The sequence below is a fragment of the Nannobrachium achirus genome (genome assembly GCF_963921795.1).
Source record: "Nannobrachium achirus genome assembly, chromosome: 24".
NCBI lineage: Eukaryota > Metazoa > Chordata > Actinopteri > Myctophiformes > Myctophidae > Nannobrachium > Nannobrachium achirus.
In genome coordinates, this window is record NC_137831.1 from 45540332 (window position 1) to 45561962 (window position 21631).

The window sequence follows — 21631 nt, forward strand, 5'->3', positions numbered from 1 at the left end:
GGAATTCATTTGCAAGTGTCATTCGAGTTGCGGTTGGACGTTTAAGTTGGACAAAATGTGCCCAAAATGTGACCATATTCTCCCAAATATGGATATGACTGACGTCTGACATCATAGAGGTCATAGACCACATGAGACTCACCCAATATGTCCATATATGGGCATTCCAAGCTATTGGCTTAACATTGATGACCTCAGGGATCTCCATATATGGGCATAAAAGGGCTCCACCAAAAAGACGGCGTCATGCCGGCATTGGACGACGTAAAAAAAAGGAACAGTCTAGGCAACCACACTAAATAACGGTGCTTTTTAAAAGATACCAAAACGGTGACAAATAAGGCAGATACAATTCTGAGGTGTTCTTATCAAATGGGATTTACTGCTAGCTCCACAAACACTTTTGAGAGAGTGTTATGTTGATCTCTCCTCTCTTGATCTTCTCTTCTTCTATATTGCTGGATGAGCCGGCCTGGCCCCCCGGGGCCCTCCCATAGCGCTGCATGGGCCTGACTCTTGCTCTTCTCTCATCCCTTCTTTTCTCTAATTCTTCTCTTCCTCTTCCCCCCCTCCTTCTAATTCAGTTGTCATGGTAGCGACATATTGCCGGAGAAGCACAACCTAGGAAAAAATGAACGGATTTACCCTGTTTATTTTTATTCATCTCAGAAATGCAGCGTTTCCTGCATTTTTATCTGTCACTGTTGTCATTTCGTAAAACAAGGATTTAAATCCATTTAGGCCTACAATTATTGAATGCTTTAACCAGTGAAAAAAAGCAATTATACAAGCTCTGTGAGTTTGTAGATCTGCTATTTTTGAAAAAGTCGTGAAAATGTGTGCAAATCTTTGAATATGTATTTTTAAAGCGAACATTTGTAAGTCAAATTTTGCTTCTGGGTAGTCCCTGGAACAAAATATTTTGAGATGGGGGTCCGTAGCCAAATACATATCATTTTGGGGGTCCTTCACATGAAAAGGTTTGAGAACCACTGACATAGTGGTCTCTCAAGAACAGACTAACTGAGCTCCGGTTAAGTGAAAAGGACCTTTTCTTTGACGATGGCTCACCAGATTGATGACATAGGTTTTTCAAAAAACCTTTGAAGGATTCAAAAGACACCTATAGAATCGGGTCAAAATTCAAATTTTTACGATTTTTCAAAAATAGCAGATCTACAAGCTTACAGTGCGGCACTCGGTGCTGCGCTGTGAGCTTGTATATCTGCTATTTTTCAATAGTTAAAGTATAAAATAATGATACACAACATTGTGTACCCGTTCTGAATGGATTAAGGTGCTTATCTTAAAAGAAAGAAAAAAAGAAGAGAGATCAACATACATACACCCTCTCAAAAGTGTTTGTGGTGCTAGCAGTAAATCCCCTTTGATAAGAACACTTAGAAAAAGGGCCCCCCTCACACTTTTTACTGCCTTATTTGTCACCGTTTCGGTATCTTTTAAACAGTGCCATTATTTAAGTGAGCTATTCTTTTGCGATGGATAAACAGTAAAATCCTCAGTGTTAAGTTATCCATTCGTGAGTCTGAGAGTGTATAAATGTAACCAAATAGACCCTTATACGAGTCTATCACATTTGTACGCTTATCTCTTAACGCCAAGGATTTAATATGCCAGATGTCACAGAATTTTGTTTTAGCTGGGAGGCTAACAGACTGCCTGGCCTATAAGCCAACAAGCAAACATAGCAGTTGGAGGTTTAGTCTGGGGTTTCTCTTCATTTGTGGAGGAGCTGGCGGCAGGGGGGTTCAGCCAACAAGTCAGCGGTTCATAGCAGAATCCGATGAGACACCCCACAGACACAGAGCCTCCTTTGGGGACATAATAATAAATTAAAAAAAAGCGGAAGTGAGGACAGCCTAGCTGGCCTTTAATCCAACCAGCAAACACAGCAGTTTTTTTGGCTTGGGGTTTTCTCTTCATGTTTGATTCAACCAGTGAGTCAGCAGCTCTGAGCTCGAGTCCAATGACATCCCAGTAGGCCCCCTTTCAGGCAGGTGCACACATAGACATTAAAGGGGGCTTGAGCCACCGGGGACAGCCCATAAGTCCGAAAATCTCATTAGTCCGAAATCTCTAGTCCGAATTTAGTTAGGGTTAGGTTTTAGGGTTAGGTTTAGGCATAGTTTTACTGAGGTTAGGGTTAGGGTTTGGGTTAGGTTTAGGCATAGTATTTTTCACCAGGTTAACATCACCAGATCCTGACTAATGGGATGTAGGAACAATGAGATTTTGGACCAATGCCATGGCACCTGAGCCCCTGCCCTTTTACCCGCCTGTAAAAAGTGCCCTCTCCAGACCATGAATAAGTACCAAAAATCTCACGTTGTGAGCTTGGAGGTCTGCTATTTTCAATATTTTCACCAAAAGGCCCTTTTAGAAAATTCAGACCCTGCCTCTCTAACATTCTCTGCACATCCCTGCCCCCTTTGGGAACGTTCCACGTGAGGGCGTGGCAGTGACGAGGTGTGAGCGTGTAGCCTATCTGTTCTTTCTTAGCCCATGACAAACCTTTCCCAACATTTGTGTGGTGTTGCATGAATCCAATAGGAAGTTACATCATGCCTTTTTGAGAAGTCACCCTCTCCCATCCTCGCTACAACCCGTTCTGACCAATAAGTGTGAAAAGCAGCATACTATAAGTGCTTCCTTGCCCAATAATGACTTTCTACATATTTCTCATAGGCTGTAAAAAAATATGGACAGTGTTAAGCCATTGGTTTCTATGCTGCGAAAATGGCGCTTTTGTTGTCCCTTGTATGGGTGTCGCCATCATTGTAGAAATCAACGTTCATTGGTAGAATTGGTACCATCATGAATGCTATTGGCTGCCAACGGTCACATGCAACCGCAGGGATACTAGAATGTGGTGTTGAGCTTGCCAAATAAAGCACACGAAGAAGAACCATCACAAGCCCCTCCTACTGTACAGCATACCCTACTTTAATTAACATCAAATATAACATAAATTGGACCATATTTTCACAAAACGCATATCATGGTGATTGAATCAAGGCTTTAAACTTGCGACAGGAACCATAAAGTACTTGTGACAATGTTTATTAACTCATTCCCCGTCTCCCCCGATAGTCCCGAGAAAATCCCTATGTCGTTCCCCGCCAGGCCCGATAGTCCCGAGAATTTGCTTTTATATAATGTAATGTTTAATTACACTCTTCCACAGCCCGTGACAAATTTTGAGCCTTCTGTGAGAACCAGAACCAAAAATATCACACATCAAAGTAAGTGTGTTTGAAAAAAAGACTGTAATAATGTATACATTGCAATACAAATGTATAAATCTCCCCATAACGCACAGTGAACTGGCAAAGTGACGCATTTGAGCACTCAAGGCTATCAGCCGGAAAAAAAAGAGAAGAAAAAAAGTGTTAGAACAGCTGTGTGTGTGTGTGTGTGTGTGTGTGTGTGTGTGTGTGTGTGTGTGTGTGTGTGTGTGTGTGTGTGTGTGTGTGTGTGTGTGTGTGTGTACATCTCTTAGCTGGCTGGTCCACGGACCACCAGTGGTCCCCCTGATCAGCACACAGTCCCATAAAGAAATAGTGCTATCAGAGATCTGCCTCTCTCTCTCTCAAGACACAAAAAATATATCGCCAATTCGCCATATAAATGCTTCTAAAACATACCTGAGAATGATGATGGTTGATTAGAATCCACTCCAAGGTTTATAATCCATATATCCAGGCTATAATATATTTTTTTGTAATGTTATGTTAGTCCACAAGCAGTCCTTTGCAAAGGGGGGTCCCTGGTCGCCTTTCTAACGGAACCAATAGGGGGTCCGCGCCCAACGCTTCGCTCCGCAGAGGCAGAGCAGTGGGAACACGATAATCAACTGTTACATAAGTTATAAAATCAATCGATCATTTGTTACATAAGTTCACACGACATCCAGTTGTCAGAGACAAATGAAGTGGTCCCTGGCGATCACGAAGGGGGTCCCCGTCCTCTCACTACCCTGGTCTCCAGCCAACACTTCTCAGGGAACCAGCCGGTCCGTGGACCACCAAACAAACAACTACTGTGATGAAGCCTCAAAAGACGCAACAGAGATCAACTTGCCTCGTTAGCAAAGACGCGCACCAGAGCTGTTTAGCAGGGCAGTGCAGAGGATTTTTTAGGGGCAGGGGGAGACATTTTTCTAACTATGTCCTAGAATGTGAAAATAGCAGATCTACAAGCTCTACAAGCTCTCAATGTGTCACAGAGCGATGTGTTGAGCTTGTAGAGCTTGTAGATCTGCTATTTTCGAAAAAATATATGTTAGAAAAAAAGACTCATGCCCCCTTTGATGTCTATTTGTGTGTGTGCACCTGTAGAGATCAAAATCCATCCGAGACACATAGAGACAGAGAGAAAGCGCCCCCAATTATACTGCAATATAGTATGTGAAATTGCTGAGTGTATGGTCAGACATAACCAATAAAAATATGTTTCTCTGCATTTTTCTAAACAGAAAAAAAAAAAAAAAAAAAAAAGAAATCCTATTACATAATTACATTAGTACACTTATCTGATAATCCCTGAAGCCATAAAGACAAATATCAAGTGAGTTATCCACTTGAAAAGCGATCGATCACAAAAAGGTCAATATCTCCAGTTTTTTCAATTATAGCTGGATTTTGGTCAAAAATGGCTATTTTGAGATGGCTGCAACTATAGAAAAAAAAGCTTTTTATTTATTTATTTTATTTTTTGGTGAGACTAGAGGTTGTCCTGTTTCATTTCAGGTACTGTATGACATTGTCGAAAAAAAACAGAATTTAGGAAAAATGTCAATGTAAAAAAAATATATAATTTTTTTTATTAAACAAAATGGCAGGAGAGCCATACAGTCAATGTTAAAATGGCGGCCAATGTGTTAAGGTAAGAAAATCAAATGTAAAAATTCGGGGGAATAGAATGGAATCCTATGGAGAACATGTTGCTTCTGGTACCAGAAGAGCGCAACTAGCGGCCAATCATAGGAACTTTCAGTTCCGTGTTGCTTCATTTTAAATCCTGACGCCTGCACCCATGATATTTCTCCAAGTTGAATGCATATCTGTTCATAACTTTTGGAGATATATTGTGCCAACAGGCAAACAAAATGTTTATTTGTTGGCGTTTAAATCTCCTGTGAGCGTGTGCAGTGCTTCTCAAATAGAAAACAAGGCTGTCAGTGAGCTTCAAGGCTGTCCTCTCTTAAGGCGGATCACTTTGATTGGCTGTCCTCTCTCGAGGCGGGTCACTTTGATTGGCTGTCCGCTCTCTTAAGATGGATCATTTTGAATGGCTGTCCTCTATTGTAAGTGAACTGAGCTGCGCTGTTGGAAAAAGACAAAGTGAGGGAAAGGGGAGGAAGAAATTGCTTCTTGCTTAATGTGTTTGTTTAGCTAATAAGACAATAATGGATACAGAGCCATGTTGAAAGATGTGTCATGCTGTGAGTACACAGGTAAAACCAGTGGTGTAAAGTAAGTATATTTACTTAAGTACTGTACTTTTGAGGTATTTGTACTTTACTTGAGTGTTTCCAATTTCCAATACTTTTACTTCTACTCCACTACACCTCGGATCCAAATATTGTACTTTTACTCCACTACATTCATTTGAAAACTTTAGTTACTAGTTACTTTGCAGATATAAATTATAATAGTATAAAACATACATAAACCACTTTAGCCCTATTTTACACCTAGGCTATTTGAAAATAGCCGATCTACAAGCTCACAAATGTGTCACATCGCCACTTATTACCCAATTACTTTGTGTAATTTACCAATATACCAATACTTTTGTACTTGTACATCACTGGGTAAAATAAACAATACCTCTTGTGCCCCCTCTATGGAACTTTGTGTAAGATGACCCACGATTTTGCAACCCATTTTTCACCCAGTGCCAATTGCCTAAGCTGTAATCCTGGGCTCTGCTCTCCCTCTGCCAACCTGTGGAGAGCCCCGAACTGAGCTCATGCTTCCTTCAGTGCATGAGGAGTGAGCAGGCCGCTTTTTATAACCTGACAGGGGGGAGCTTCCCCGGTTGGACTTCCATAATAATAGATATTTTACATGTTATACACAGATTTCATTTCTTTGCTAAATAGTTACCATATTGATTTTAAATCATTGAATTGAATCGTATCGCCATGAATGAACCAATATCGTTCATGTATCGTATCTTTAACCATGTATCGTGATGCGTATCGTATCGCTGTTAAAATGTATCGTTACACCCCTACTATACCTACCTACCGACATACACTTGCACTGATGAAAGCCATATACTGTAGGCTGTCCTTGGTGATACAAAACCAGTATGTATGACTTCTATCTTTCACAATCTCTCCTTTCCTCTGTTTTATGAATCTGCAGAGGGTTGAGTCTGCGCTCTTCTATTGATCCCTCCTTTTACAACCTTTCCTGTCTCTTATTTTTAGTTCCTGACCTCCTCCTCTTTTCCCCACTCTGTCGTCTTTTCTCCTCTCCTCTCTTCTTTTCTCCGCGGCTGTTCTGTCTCTTAAACTAAAATGTCAGCGATGTCAACGTTGTCCTTGGTTTGTTTGCAATTCATTCGTCTTCCCTCTGGTCCTCTGAAATTGAAGCTTTCCTTTTACCACCCTCAAATGACATTCCGTGTCTCTATTTAGGTTTGCATTCCATTGCAAGTGAGGCTGACTTATTGGTGCACTGATAAATGTTAGTCTTCCTGTCAAGGCAAGTTCATTTATTGAGCCCATTACAAACAAACAAAAACAACACAGATCAAAGTGCTGCACAATACCAAATTAAGAGAACAAAGTACAAAACAAAGACAAAGACACAACATATAGATCAGGGGTCATCAACAGGGGGTCCTCAAAGTTACTAGAGGGGGTCCTCTAAACCTTTTTTATATTAACCACTTGAACCCTATAGCGTCCATATTCTGAGAACCAAAAATAGCAGATCTACAAGCTCACAACGCCTCCCTGCTTCATCTCTCTCTCAACTAAGGGGTCCTTGGCCTGAAAACGTTGACGACCCCTGATATAGATGGTAGGCCTACAGGGCACAGTAACAAAGACAATAAATCATGGGACAAGCAAAGGGCAGGCCTAACACAGAGACAGCTTATTCTACAATTCGTGACCAAATGCAGCAACTATAGATGGTCATTTGAATTGTTGTATTTCCTATCATGTGAGCAGATCAGAACTACAAAATCGTGCATGTCTTGCTTAAGCCCCTGGTACACATAGCAATTTCTTCATCAATATCAACCAGCAACGACCAGAGTCGTCAAGGGTATGGCCATTGGCAGCGTCATTGGATTAATATTTTTGTGCCTTCACGTGTGAAAGACACCAGTCATGTTGCTATACCTTATCGACAGGCATGAATTTATTTTAGTACATTTTATTTTTTTCCCCTTTAGCCAAGGTATGGCAACTACCCATACCCAATTGACCCCTCTGATCGTTGCTGGTTGATATTGATGAAACAATTGTGGTCCCATCCTCTTTTACAGTACACTTTAAGACATAATAAGACATAATAACACAGAATAAAGCCATAATAAGAAATAATGTGTTGGTAATTAGAGCTAATGTATTTTATTAGACAGAAACAAAGACAGAATAGTAGAAAGAGCGAATATATTCTCTGGCACCGTCACCTGCCGCGGAACTGCAGCGGCAGACACTGCCGCACGACCGCTAGTTCGACCAGCAGTCGCACTGCATCGCCGGCGATAGGACCAGCAGTCCCGCCAGTAGGACCGGCGGCCGCCGCACGGACCGGCAGGTCCCGTAGCGGTAAACTGCACGTCCGTGCGGTGGTGGCTGAGGCAGAATAGCAGAAAGCGAATACATTATCTGGCACCGGCATCGCTGGTAACTGCCGCGGCAGCCACCACCGCACGGACGGGCAGTTTACCGCCACGGGACCTGCCGGTCCGTGCGGCGGCCGCCGGTCCTTCTGGCGGGACTGCTGGTCGAACTAGCAGTCGTGCGGCAGTGTCTGCCGCTGCAGTTCCGCGGCAGGTGACGGTGCCAGAGAATGTAAAAATTAAAAATTAAAATTAAAATTAAAGTGTACTGTAAAAGAGGATGGGACCACAATTGCTATGTGTATCAGGGGCTTTAGACTGTAGAATTATGAGTCTTAAAACTGTAATTCTGGGGAAAGGTTCTTCAAGGTTTTGAGAAAGATTTGCAATTTTCATACTTCTCAGCTCAAAACACACCGTTAAAGTGTTGGGTTTGTTCAGGGAGACGGTTGGATCCATGCCACAGCTTTTGATATACAGTACCCCCTCTGGTCATTCATTTGGCTGCTAGGGATATGTTTTATCCCGGTTTCTGATCAGGCTGAATTAAATATGGATTTCCCTTTGGGAAATGTAGACCCTCTGATATTTATGTTTGATAATAACACAGTTTAACAGTAAAAAGGTTAACCACAAAATAAAGTTGCTACATTTTAATTTGTCTTACAAAGAATATAGGGGTTAAATGGTTCAGAAAATGTCCCCTCCCCCTCCTCTTTGTTAGGGTTCTTCAAATAAGGTAATACCAGGCGTGTTTTTGCCTGGATTATTCATGAAGCATTCGCGGAACAGAAAGATCCCATGATTGGCCGCTAGTTGCGCTGTTCAAAAAGAATATTTATCCATAATCCATTGGACCCCAGTCATTTCCCTCTTTGATTTTCTAATACATGGTTCCTGTTGCTAGTGAAAAACTGCCTTTCAATCACCATGATATGCGTTTTGAGCAATATGGTCCCATTTATGTTAAAATTCATGATAAAGTTGCGTGGACAACTAAACTGATACCAGCCGGCTGTGTTCTTCTTCGTGTGCTTTATTTCGGGAGGCTCAACAACACATTCTCCCATGTATCCCTGCGGTTCCACGTGACCGTTGGCAGCCAATAGCATTCCTTATGATTCCTTGGGTACCATTAAAACAATGATGGCGACACCCAAGGGACAAAAAAGCATCATTTTCGCAGCATAGAAAGCAATGGCTTTGCACGTCCAAGTGTTTTATAGTCTATGGGTAATAAGGAGCATTACCAAAAACAGATTGTATTTGTTCTTGTGACGTTGCCATGACATTACTAGCCTGTGACGGTGCGAATGCCAACACTTTCTTCATGATGTTTGTCTCGCATGGTCTTTTTGCTCTTCTGCTGGTCATGCTTCATAAAAGCACTTGATTGCAAAAATAAGGCACCATCTTGGGTTTTATTTGTGCGGGACACAATAATGGCATCAAAGATATTCATGAGATTATCCAGAGAGGCACTTTATCTCAGCGGGGAAGAGACATTCCTGGAAATGATGCCAGCAAATCAAAATGGATGCTTTTATCTCTGCCTATTATATTAATCATATTCCCTTATTTATCAAAAAGCAATGGAATGTAAAAAGACGAGGCTTGCTTGGTTGGGAGGCTGCTATGTTCTGTCATCTGTATTCAAAGCGAGCTGTCCACTAAACGAGCTCTCTAAAAGAACAACTTTTGCTTTTTCTTGTTTATGGCATTGCGTTTATTTGATGGGATTGCCACTGACTGCTTTTTACAAATCTGATTGCCAATAAACCTGATGGACATGGCAGTAAGAATATTTTTACATCAGCTAATTAATAGTGCTCTTTGCAGATTAATCCTCAGAGATGGGCCTACACTGAAATACAAAAGGGATTGGAAAGAAAGCCTGACAACCTTCAAGAACATTCATGTTTATGGGGTTACATAGTTGTGGACGTTATTGAGCTTTTCTTTCGTATTGCAAGTTAAAATGTCAATTTTGTATATGTCTATTTGTGATGTAGAGTATTAATGCAGATGTTGATAATTGATATGTAAGAAAATATACTAAAACAGCTCGCCCAAAGTGAAATTAACTGTTCCTCCAAGGAAGGCTTTAGGCCAGGGATGGGCAACTTTGATGATGGAGAGGGCCACTATATTTCCACCTTCACTCCAGAGGGCCACATTGCATATTGCTACGTCATTCTAGTATCGCATACAATAGAAGCAAAAACAATAGAAGCAAAAATTGCAGATCTACAAGCTCAAAACGCATTGCGCTGCGATGTGTTTTGAGCTTGTAGATCAGCTATTTTTGCTTCTTTTGAATTGGAATCCTGAATTATTTTTTGTTATTTCTTTATTGGAATCCTGAAATGTAACATTTTGATTTAATTCCAACGCATTTAGTTATACTCATGTTAACTTTATGAACCTAAATACAAATACATTGGACATAAAAGACATTTTAATACTACTATACTAGTCATTAAGCTACTAATATAGACTGAAGGAATTAAAGCCGGTCATGTTTGGAATTGTAACAGCTGAAATCAATAATATATTCAGTATTCCGGTATTAACCTGTGGGCCGCATTAAGTGAAGGTGGGGGCCGCATGTGGCCCCCGGGCCGCCAGTTGCCCATGTATGCTTTAGGCTATTATCTTTCTCTGTCCAAGGCTTAAGCACAGTCTATATAGGAGAGTGTATGGAGACAGGAAACATGTGAGACATGATAGGCAGGGGTGTCGCACCAAATTCTGGGCCCTGGGTACAAGGATTCACTGCGGGCCCCCCATGAATGTTTTTCATAGGGGGAGGGGTTTTATCCCATTTAGACTGGGAACGCTATTACGCATTATTTTGTGCTTTAACCATTGAAAAATAGCAGATATACAAGCTCACAGTGCAGCACCGAGTGCCGCACTGCGAGCTTGTAGATCTGCTATTTTTGAACATTTGTGCAAGTCTTTGAATATTTCAAATCTTTCTAAGGTTTTTTTTTAAAACCTACGTTTCTATGTCAGTGGTGCTCAAACCTTTTCCCAAATAGATGTATTTGGCCACGGACCCCCATCTCAAAATATTTAGTTCCAGGGACCCCCCCAGAAGCAAACTTTGAGTTACAAATGTCCGCTTAAAAAATACATATACTATATTCAAAGATTTGCACACATTTTTACGACTTTTCAAATAGCAGATCCACGCTGAGCTAACTCAGTCCCTATAGTTTAGTATACATAAGATAATATACAAATGATACAGTGCAAATGATTAATAAGCAGTGGCGGCTCCAGACAATTTTTAATGGGGTGCTGGAAGGGAGCTTGGCTATTAATGGTGGTGTTTTTTATATACAGTATACAAACACAATATATCTTGTGCTGCAGTGCAAAATCCGCTATTCTGTTAAACAACCAATAAAAGAAAAAAAAAACCTAGTGTACTATTATTGACAAAGCGAATCACTGTTCAATCAGTACCATTCAAGTATCGCATCACAAGTGTTAAGTCACATTAAAGCTATACTGTGTAAGTTGCTAAACTAGTGGTCAGTCGCGGTATTGCTTTTTTCGCCCGTTTTTCGCCCGGAGTCACCGCGGACCACCGCCGCGGACCACCGGAGCGGCGCCGCAAACCACCGCAACCGATACGAATCCATGGAGTGGTAGAACGTAATTTTCTGAGCAGGATTTGGGGAATAAGAGGTTAAGAATCCTTCACCATCGTAAACACTGGTTGCTGAGGGAAGCTACTTCCTGAAGAGTCGGTTATTGGCCGGTAGTGTATCATGTGTGTATGATCTGCGATGTGATTGGCCAACGTATACACAACGTAAACAGATGATGCAGATTACGTCATTTTGCCGGGAAATCCCGTCCCTGTCACTGCTAAGAAGAAAACATATAAAGAGAAGGCTTCAGAAGCTGAAAATAACGGATGAGTGGGTGTTCTAAAACTTTAGCGATTTAACAGTTAGGACAATTTTAAGATTTGTTTTATAAAAAAAGTTACATGGTATAACTTTAAATAAATGGTAATACCATCAACAAAAGGAGTGATATAGTATAGTATAGGATATAGGCTGCACACAATGCAGATACTGATAATTTCTGGCACATTTAATTTTTCTCCTAACTTATCATGAAGGACTTCTAGTGGGCAGGAATCTTTGTTTCACCAATGTCACAGATTTGAACTAGAAGAAGTGCTCTTCCGAGCACAGGTCTCCACCAGCCACGTGTCCTGGTGATGCTATAATAGGCCAATGTAAAAAGGGTGGCATGTGTTCTTCACCAATCCTAGACCTTTCATGGCACCACCATGAGGCTGATTTGAACATTTTGTAGTGTAATTTCTTCCTTGGCCTTTTGCGATTGTGGGTGCACAATTTCATTACAATTGCACACTGTGTTTGATTTGAGGCATTTTGATCTAAACGGATCAATCCTGCAAAGTTTGGAGGCCAATCTTAGCCAATCAGGATTGAATATTTAATACGGGACAGATCCGTCTTGATCATATGACTGTAGAGATAGCCTACTGTGTACTGATTTGTGTTAATTTTGGGTAAAATCTGAAGGAGTAATATCCAAAAATGTGTCTTACATAAGTCGGCCTCCTGGTGGCGCTATAAAAGGCTGATGTGAAAAATGTGGGGCAGAGGTTCTGAATTGGCATCCAGGGAGTGCGCTTACAAAGTTTGAAACTGATCATAGTTATAGGTAAAACCACGAATTGGCCTGTTATAGCGCCACCATGAGGCTGATTTAAAAAATTTGAAGTGGCATTTCTTCCTCAGCCTAGTGGGAACGTGTGTGCACGATTTCATGTTAATTGCACTCTGCATTTGTGATTTGAGGCATTTTGTCCAAAATGGACCAATCTTACAAACTTTGAAAGCCAATATCAGCCAATCAGGATGGAATATGGACAATCAGACAGATCTGTGTCGATCACATGACTCTAGAGACACTGTCTACCGATTTGCGTGATTTTTGGTCAAAATAATGTAGGAGTAGTGTACAGAAATGTGTTTTGCAAACATCGGCCTCAAGGTGGCGCTAGAACAGGGCCATTTGAAAAATGTGGGGCAGAGGTTCTGAATTGGCATCCAGGGAGTGTGTGTGCTCATTTTGGCGGCGACCGGGCCAACGGCGCCGGAGATTAGCTGTACACAAACTCGGAGGACGGACGGACGGACGGACGCACGCACGCACGCACGCACGCACGCACGCACGCACGCACGCACGGAAAGGGGCGAAAACATACTCTCCCCCTGCCTTCGGCTGGTGGAGACAACAAAGATAATTTTATTTGATGACAAAAAAAAATTTGGCTGAGCATTTCTTGGGGGTGCTACGGGGCTGCTATGGGCTTCTTTGGAGGTGCTAAAGCACCTGCAAGCACCCCCCTAGCACCGCCTATGTTAATAAGACAAAGAAAGACATTGATTCTGCAGGCTCATCACCAGGGCAGGAATTTCATGGAGGCCATGAAGGCCATGGCCGCTGTTGCCCCTCAGTTTGGCCTTGTGCCCCTCAAACCAATGGCATAACCTGAGGCCACAGTGGCCTTAATGCCCCAGCTGACTGTACCACTTTCTCCTCTGTCTCTTTCTGGTCAATATGTAGACAGTAGACACCAGTGTCTCTTGCTTGTCATGTAGACACCAGTGTTTTTTTTTTTTTTTTCTTTTTTTGTTTTGTTTTTTAGATTCTGAAATATTAACTCCTCCAAGTCCCCATCCCATTAAACCAATCCAGTGACTTTGATTGATGCAGGGCTGAGCATGGATCAGATTGTAAATACGATTAGGTTATCATCCCTAAACATTAAATTCAAAAATTCTTTCAACGGACTAAAATCTTGTTTTATTTGATGGCCTTCCTGCCCTGGCATTTGGCCTTTGTGCCCTCAAAAAATGGACAACATCAAAGGCCAAGTGGCCTTGCCCCTAAAATGACGAAATTCCAGGCCTGCTCATCACTCTCCTGCCACCTTATACACCAAGCTAGGCCAAAAACAATACATTCAGTTAACTGTATAGTGGAAGAGACACGGCCCATTCTGTTCTACAACCCCAACAGACACTTACTGTAGGTGCTGGTGCTTTGCTCTTTAAAAGCTTGTTCTGTACTGACACTCCATTTAGACTTTGTCTTGGAACTACCTGAGGGCAGTGTAGCGCCCTGTTTCCACACAGCCATTTCCCCCAGATAAGTACTGTAGCTCTGCCAAGCCATTAGGAAGAGAATGAGAACTTAAACATCTCCGTCGGGGACGTGCAGAGAATGTTAGAGATGCAGGGGATGACATTTCTAATAGGGCCTTTTGGTGAAAACAAAGCTTGATTTCTACACATTTCTTGATTTCGCTCTGACATCACGCTCTGACATCACTGTGATGTCAGGGAAACCACACTAACAGAATCCCTTTTATGCCCATACTGTATATGGAGATCCCTGAATATTAAGCTTCTTCATAAGGGGAGGGGGTTTAACCCATTTAGACTGGGAACGCATTATTACACATTATTTTGTGCTTTAACTATTGAAAAATAGCTTGTAGATCTGCTATTTTTGAAAAGTTTCAAATCCTTCTTAGTTTTTTTTTTTCTATGTCAGTGGTGCTCAAACCTTTTCATGTGAAGGACCCCCCCCCCCCCCAGAAGCAAAATTTCAGTTACAAATGTTCTCTTAAAAAAATACATATATTCAAAGATTTGCACACATTTTCACGACTTTTCAAAAATAGCAGATCCACCTTGGCCCCTAGGCAGTCCCACTTTTTCCCCCCTTGTGACGCCCCTGCCCCTGCCGCTTCACTATACTCCGCAAACTACCAGATAAGATTTAATGATGATGTTTACTTCTCTCTTGACTTCCTCCAGACAAACTTTCTCTTTCACTCGCTCCTTTAAGGAGATTAAATTGAGCACTCAGGAAATGCCCCTCCCTAGTCACATATCGTCGTCGTCGGGTGGAAACCTCGTATCTCCAAGTTTCAAATTTGTACGTTCTTTCGCAAAGTAAAGCCCTGCTTCATCATACAAGGCCGTCGCACAAAAGTAGTGAAAACAGCAGATCTACAAGCACACAACGCCTCGCACCGCGAGGCGTTGTGTGCTTGTAGATCGGCTGTTTTCACTAGTTTAGATCATTTTAAAATGATAAATACAAAACAAACGGTCTTGGACATACAAGGTTTTCACTCGACAGCGACGATATCCACTAATGATCATGTTTATCCCACAAAGCATTAGCACCTGCTAACTTCCCCAATCAGCGAGTGCCCATTCAATCATCATAAATCGACCGCACGAGCCTCCTCAGATGTAATCAGGGGAGAGTCAATCAGCGCTGAAGCTGTAATGAGCTGATAATGTCGGTGAGATGCAGATGAATGGCGACCAGGTCGGGTGCAACAAGTCGGATGACTAGCAATTTCAAGCCAATCGAATAATACTTCTAAGGGCCCTTATATATATCACTGCTCCAATCAGAGGCATGTAAAAGGGTCATTAGAGCTAGAAAATTAGAATTGAGGATCAGAAAGGTTTTGTCTTTTCTATTTTTCTTTTTTTAAAGCTGAGTTATTCAAGACTAAAAATTGAACTAAATTCAGACATATAGGTCTGGCTTTGTGTGCGTGTGTGCGTGTGCGTGCGTGCGTGCGTGTGTGAGCATGGAACTCCATGTATGGAGATACCGTAACTAACATCACGGACAGAACGGCCCATATAAGGAGATATGCACTTGTGTTGTGTTTGATGCCATCACGTCTCCTTTTTTTCCCTCTAACCCCTAACCCCCCAGCTCCACTGCAAGTGTTGAGCGTCGCGTCAACGGCAACGCTGGGAACGCTCTGGTTTTAATCAATGAAGGGCGTCCAAACTCGAAAAATCGCCCCGGTTCAATTTTTTGACGGCGTCCACAACGTCCAGTCATGTATAAATTATGATTAAATGTAATTGCATTGCATTTAAATGTATATGTATACGTGCTTTTATGCCGTTGGCTATCCATTCATGTCATTCACAATGGTGAGATGTCCCAAAAAGCATATTTTTAATGTAGCCAGTGGTCTTTGGATCAAATTATGTATAACACAATAGGCTTGGAAACAACTCCTTTCTCATTTCTTCCTCCTAAAACAGGTCAGCAGTGAGTGACTGAGTCTGAACACTAAAGACAGATTTTTATACATTATCGTGGTGGCGCTTGTGCACCGAAAATAGCCAATCTACAAGCTCACAGTCACAAAACAGCATGTCCTGACTCCAGTCCTGACTCATGCATGCGACGTGTTGTGAGCTTGTAGATCTGCTACTTTTTTCCGTCACTTTACACAGTATGAATTATTATTTTTTTAGGCATATACCGCAGTTGATAATGCTCATATCCTCATCTGATCTTTGATTGAAATATCCAAATTCACGCACAGTGGAGCCAGTCGGACGTCAACGTGAAGGCGTCAATGACGCCGTCAAGATGCAGAGCAACGCGACGCAGAGCAACGCGAAGCAAAAATAGCCGATCTACAAGCTCAAAACGCATCGCAGCGCGATGCGTTTTGAGCTTGTAGATCTGCTATTTTTGCTTCTTTTTGTATGAGATACTAGAATGACAAAGTTGGACGTAGCAATATATGCATTGCGGCCCTCTGGAGTGAAGGTGGAAATATAGTGGCCCTCGCCATCATCAAAGTTGCCCACCCCTGCCTTACAGTATTAATGTGCTTGTCCGCTTGCATCTGCTCTCTTCTGCCGGTGTGCCCCGAGGGCTCTGAGTCAACTCAGCAAACATGTGTGGATTTACTCTGTATTACTTTTTTGCACATTTGGTGCTATCATATATTCAGTATGATAGACAAACACTTTCAGAGATGCGTTCCCCTGGGTCCTTTGTTTACTTGTAAAAAAAAAGAAAAAGAAGACTCGAGAGAGGTACAGTAAGCACGCCGGGGCTCCACAAAACCCAACGGAGAAACAACAAATCTCATCTGCCCGGGCGTTCTGCTTGCAAATGTTCAGTCCCTGGAAAACAATCTGCTTTATATGAGCTGCGCTCACGGATTAAACAACAACAGGACATTAGGTACTGCTGTGTTTTCTGGCGTTCGCCGAGACGTGGCTGGAGCCCAGCATGCCTGTTAAGTCGAGGAGGGGAGCTTTATGGATAACTCTCCGCGGGCCACGGTATGTCTGTGCTTTAACAACACACTGTTCGCTCGTTCTGGAGCTGCTGACCATCAAAGGCAGACATTTCTACCTCCCAGGAGAGTTCAGCTCAGTCCTCCCTCGCAACTGTTTACGTCCCCCAGCAGGCTGATACATCTCTAGCCCTGGACGAGCTGAATGCCACTGTAAAAGGACTGGAGCGCTGCTCGCACCCACGAGCATGCCGATAGTAGTAACACTGTGTTGCACATATGGTGCACATATAGTTGTGGTGTACATTAATCATAATAACACATCGACCCGCCGGCCACTGCCGTTGGTCCACCGTTTCGAAACCGGTGGTCCACAGACCTCTAGGGGGCCATGGCATAATTACACATGGTCCAGTGTTTTCAAATGTGTTGTGCCTTTTTGCGACCGTCGGGTCGCAGTTACTATCAAAACCTCCACCTGCTGTCTGTCAGTCTGTCAGTCAGTCTGTCCGTCACGTCACACACTCCCCTTACTCATATCTCCGCCACCGTTGCCCCTATCCATTCCAAACGTTGCACACACACTCCTTGGCTGGCAAACCACAACCTCCACCCCTCATTTCTTACATGCCCCTCTTCTAGCGCCACCATGAGGCCGATTCTTGCAAAACACATTTTTGGACACTGCTCCTACACATTTTGCCCTAAAATCATGCAAAGCAGTACACAGTATGTCTATCATGTCATCAACATGGATCTGTCCCATTTAGCAACACCATCAGGGCGATTTTTGGAAAACACATTTTTGGACACTGCTCCTACAAATTTTGCCCTAAAATCACGCAAAGCGGTACACAGAATGTCTAGAGTCATGTCATCAACATTGATCTGTCCCATTTAGCGCCACCATCAGGCCGATTTTTGAAAAACACATTTTTGGACACAAAGTGGTACACAGTATCTCTAGTCAACATGGATCTGTCCCATTTCCCATATTCCCTCCTGATTGGCTACCATTGCCCTCTAAAGTTTGTGTATGCGACCTGACGGTCGATTATCTCCCAATTAGGGAGTCTTACTGGTATAATATAATGTATTTTATGTTACAGATTGATTGCACTCACTGTGGTTCCAGACCCTGAATCGCTAGCCACACCCCTTTAAATTTTTGTTTTGTCGATTCAGGGGTCTAGAATTGCTCTCATTGAAGAGGCTTTCCTCGTTCGAAAATCCGTACGGCGAATCAGCATCATGAATCAGCGTCTTGTGATCAGCGTGGGTGAGGATTTACCAGAACTCATGTGCAATTCGCCGCCGCCGGACGGGACCGCACACATCGCGTCGCGGTAAAATGCGATCATATCGATCTCGCTATGAAACATCAGTAGCAGACATGTTATGTTGTGTTTGATTACTAATTCCTATTCCTGCTGTTTCTTTGGTTAGCAAGTAGCACTAGCAAGCAACAGGCTAGCCACTAGCCAGCCACACATAACAACACTACGTCATGTTGGTCAGACGGTGAACCAATCGCAGAAGACTGCCTCTTTGGCAACGCCCATCCCAGCAATCGCCCTGGGTGGAACCAACTTCAGACTGCATAATGAAGTGAAACAAAATGTCAATTCAGGCTGAGAGTCAGGCTAGTGGTCTATGCACTGCAGTTCCTGCTCTGAAGGAAAGTGAGAAGCATTATACTTATATTTTGCTGCATATGGTGTAGCCTGTCGGAGCATATGGATAATTCAATATTTTAGAAGAGGCATCATCCGGGGGCTTAAAGGGTAAAAATATACTTATCTCTATAACTGAGAGGTCATGCAGTCTGTAGCACAGGGCAGCGCGGAAAGCGCTGGCCTTTTTCATTAGCTGTAAATGGAGCCAAAGTGTTTGGCATCTATTTCGAAGGAGGGCTGAACAAGGTTTACACTGCACAACAACAAAAAATATGTTTTTCCTCTCTCTATTCACTCTCATTTCCTGGGGCAGGGGCGTCAAAAGGGGGAAAGTGGGACTGAGTTACTAGGGCCCAAGGTGGAGTGGCCTTAATTATTTTATACTTTACCTATTGAAAAATAGCAGATATACAAGCTCACAGCGCGGCAAGCTTGTAGATCTGCTATTTTTGAAAAGTCGTGAAAATGTGTGCAAATCTTTTTTAACCCTCTAAGGCCCACGGTTGTAATATTACAACGTTTGTATTTCATCCAAAAAAAGGTTTAAATCATTTTATTTTAGCTCCCCCTACCACCTAAACACCACCATTGGATTCTATTGTTTAGTATTACAATGCCATTGGCCACAATATTTGCATATAAATACCCCCCACAGGGGCTGACATTCACACCCGCCACACCCGCTGAAATTCCAGAGTTTTGACGAAAAACATCTCACTTTTTCATGGAACATTTGTAACTAAAATTTTGCTTCTGGGGGGTCCCTGGAACTAAACATTTTGAGATGGGGTCCGTGGCCACATATAATTGTGGAGGTTGTTCACATGAAAAGGTTTGAGCACCACTGACATAGACATAGAAACATAGGTTTTTCAAAAAACCTTAGAAGGATTTGAAATTTTCTTAAGACTTTCACAAATGTTCACGATTGTTCAAAAATAGCAGATCTACAAGCTTGCAGCGCGGCACTCTAGTTAAAGCACAACATAACGCGTAATAATGCGATCCCGGTCTAAATGGGTTAAACCCCCTCCCCCTATGAAGAACATTCATGGGGGGCCCGCAGTGAATCCCTTGTACCCAGGGCCCAGAATTTGGTGTGACACCCCTGTCCTGGGGTCCAGGTGACAAAATCACACACAAACCAGGTGGATTCTGGCAGTATATAAATTACAGGAGAATATAATGTGTTTGAATGTGTATTCTAATCGTGCAGAAAAAAGACTCGAGGTCCTCCATGGTCAACTGGGAGATCATGACATTGAGAACAATTATGGAGATCGAATTTTCGGTTCTTCCTCTTCAGAAATCAGCATATAAAGTGGGCACAGATGGTGCCGGTGGCATTTTCCCACGCATTGTATCTCAACCGTATTTTCCAAAACACGCACACAACAAGTATTTCCAAGGCACACACACGTACACATACACGCACACGCACACGCACACGCACATGCACATGCACACGCACGCACACACACACACACACACACACACACACACACACACACACACACACACACACACACACACACACACACACACACACACACACACAGCCCTGTGTCTGTCTCTCTCTCTCTCTCTCTCTGTCTCTGTCTCTGTCTCTCTCACACTCAAACGCGCGCGCACACACACACACACACACACACACACACACACACACACACACACACCTAACACACCTAGAAAGCACAACTACCACTCATATTGGTGGCAAACAACAGGGACGTGCAGAGAATGTTAGAGAGGCAGGGGCTGACATTTCTAAAAGGGCCTTTTGGAGAAAATATTGAAAATATTATTATATAAATATTTCGGTACTTCATAACACACTAAACTAAGCATAAAAAAGGCAATACTGGAGATGGTGGTGTGGATTTCTGGACAGTGAGGGCAATTCTTTCAACATAAGATGCTGCATTGAAGTTCAGGAGAGTTGAACGCTGCTTTCAGGTATGGATATGAAAAGGGGTCATTTGCATTTCTTTTACCATATAGTAAAAACTGCATTCATGGTCTGGAGAGGGCACTTTTTACAGACTGATAAAAGGCCAGGGGCTCTGCTAGTTCTACAGCTGTGCACAGTTCATCTCCAAACTTTGTCCAGAGTGTTTTTCCAAGTAGCTCTCCAACTTCCTTCAGCTTTTCATCACATTCTTTTACGGTCTTTGCTATGTCAGCGTTTTGCTGTTCAGTCAGCTTAACTGACTCTCCTTCGCCTGCAGCTTTGCCTCCTCTTGTTCAACAACACCTGCCATGACTTCGTCATTTGTTTCCATGACATTCCCGGCTTCAATGGTGATTCTATTGAAGCTATCTCGGAGCTGGTCTTCTGACATGCTGTCGTGAGTTCTGATGATATTGTTCCTTAGACGTGTGAAGGATTTTCTGGCTGCTGTCCGCTCACTTTTGAGCTGCTAAATGGTTTTCGCCATGTTGGATTTAACCTGCTTATATATTGACTGTGTCAATTCTTGTTTGGGTCCACTTGCTGTTGCAGGGTGATTTTATTTCTTCCAGTCACTGTTTTCACTGTTCCAGCTTACAGTCCCGTTTTTTTCGGTTCTGCACGTGCCTGACAAACAAGCATTGTTGACAGTGTTTTCTTCCTCTGTGCGTGCGTGCGTGTGTGTTTCCCTGTCTCAGCAGAATCCCTGTTCAGCGGCCTGGGCCTGGGGGTGGTGGTAGGACTGGGCCTGGGGGCTCTGCTGCTGCTCCTGGTGCTGGTGGACATCAGCTGCTTCTTCCTACGCCAGTGTGGTCTCCTGATGTGCATCACGCGCACCCTGTGCAGCAAGAAGACCACCACCAGTGGCAAGGGGAAAGAGATGGAGGAGGGCAAAGCAGCCTACCTGTGAGTCCTTTGATTACCGTTTTCACTGGTTTCTGTATCATGGTCAGGGGCGTCACAGTGGGGGGGAGGGGAGGGGGGGGGGGGGGGAGTGGGACTGAGTTACTAGGGCCCAAGGTGGAGGGG

At 43.0% G+C, this 21631-nt stretch overlaps 1 protein-coding gene across 1 annotated transcript in view; it reads left to right on the plus strand.

Annotated features, from left to right (window-relative positions):
* Window positions 1–21631, plus strand: part of LOC308280582 (neural cell adhesion molecule 2-like) — a gene marked incomplete at both ends in the record, with an annotated part of 169624 nt that overhangs the window by 133095 nt on the left and 14898 nt on the right. Inside the window, one exon of the mRNA XM_080720911.1 lies at window positions 21301–21508. Within this exon, the coding sequence (XP_080577037.1) occupies window positions 21301–21508 (208 nt within the window). The remainder of the gene's footprint in view (window positions 1–21300; window positions 21509–21631) is intronic.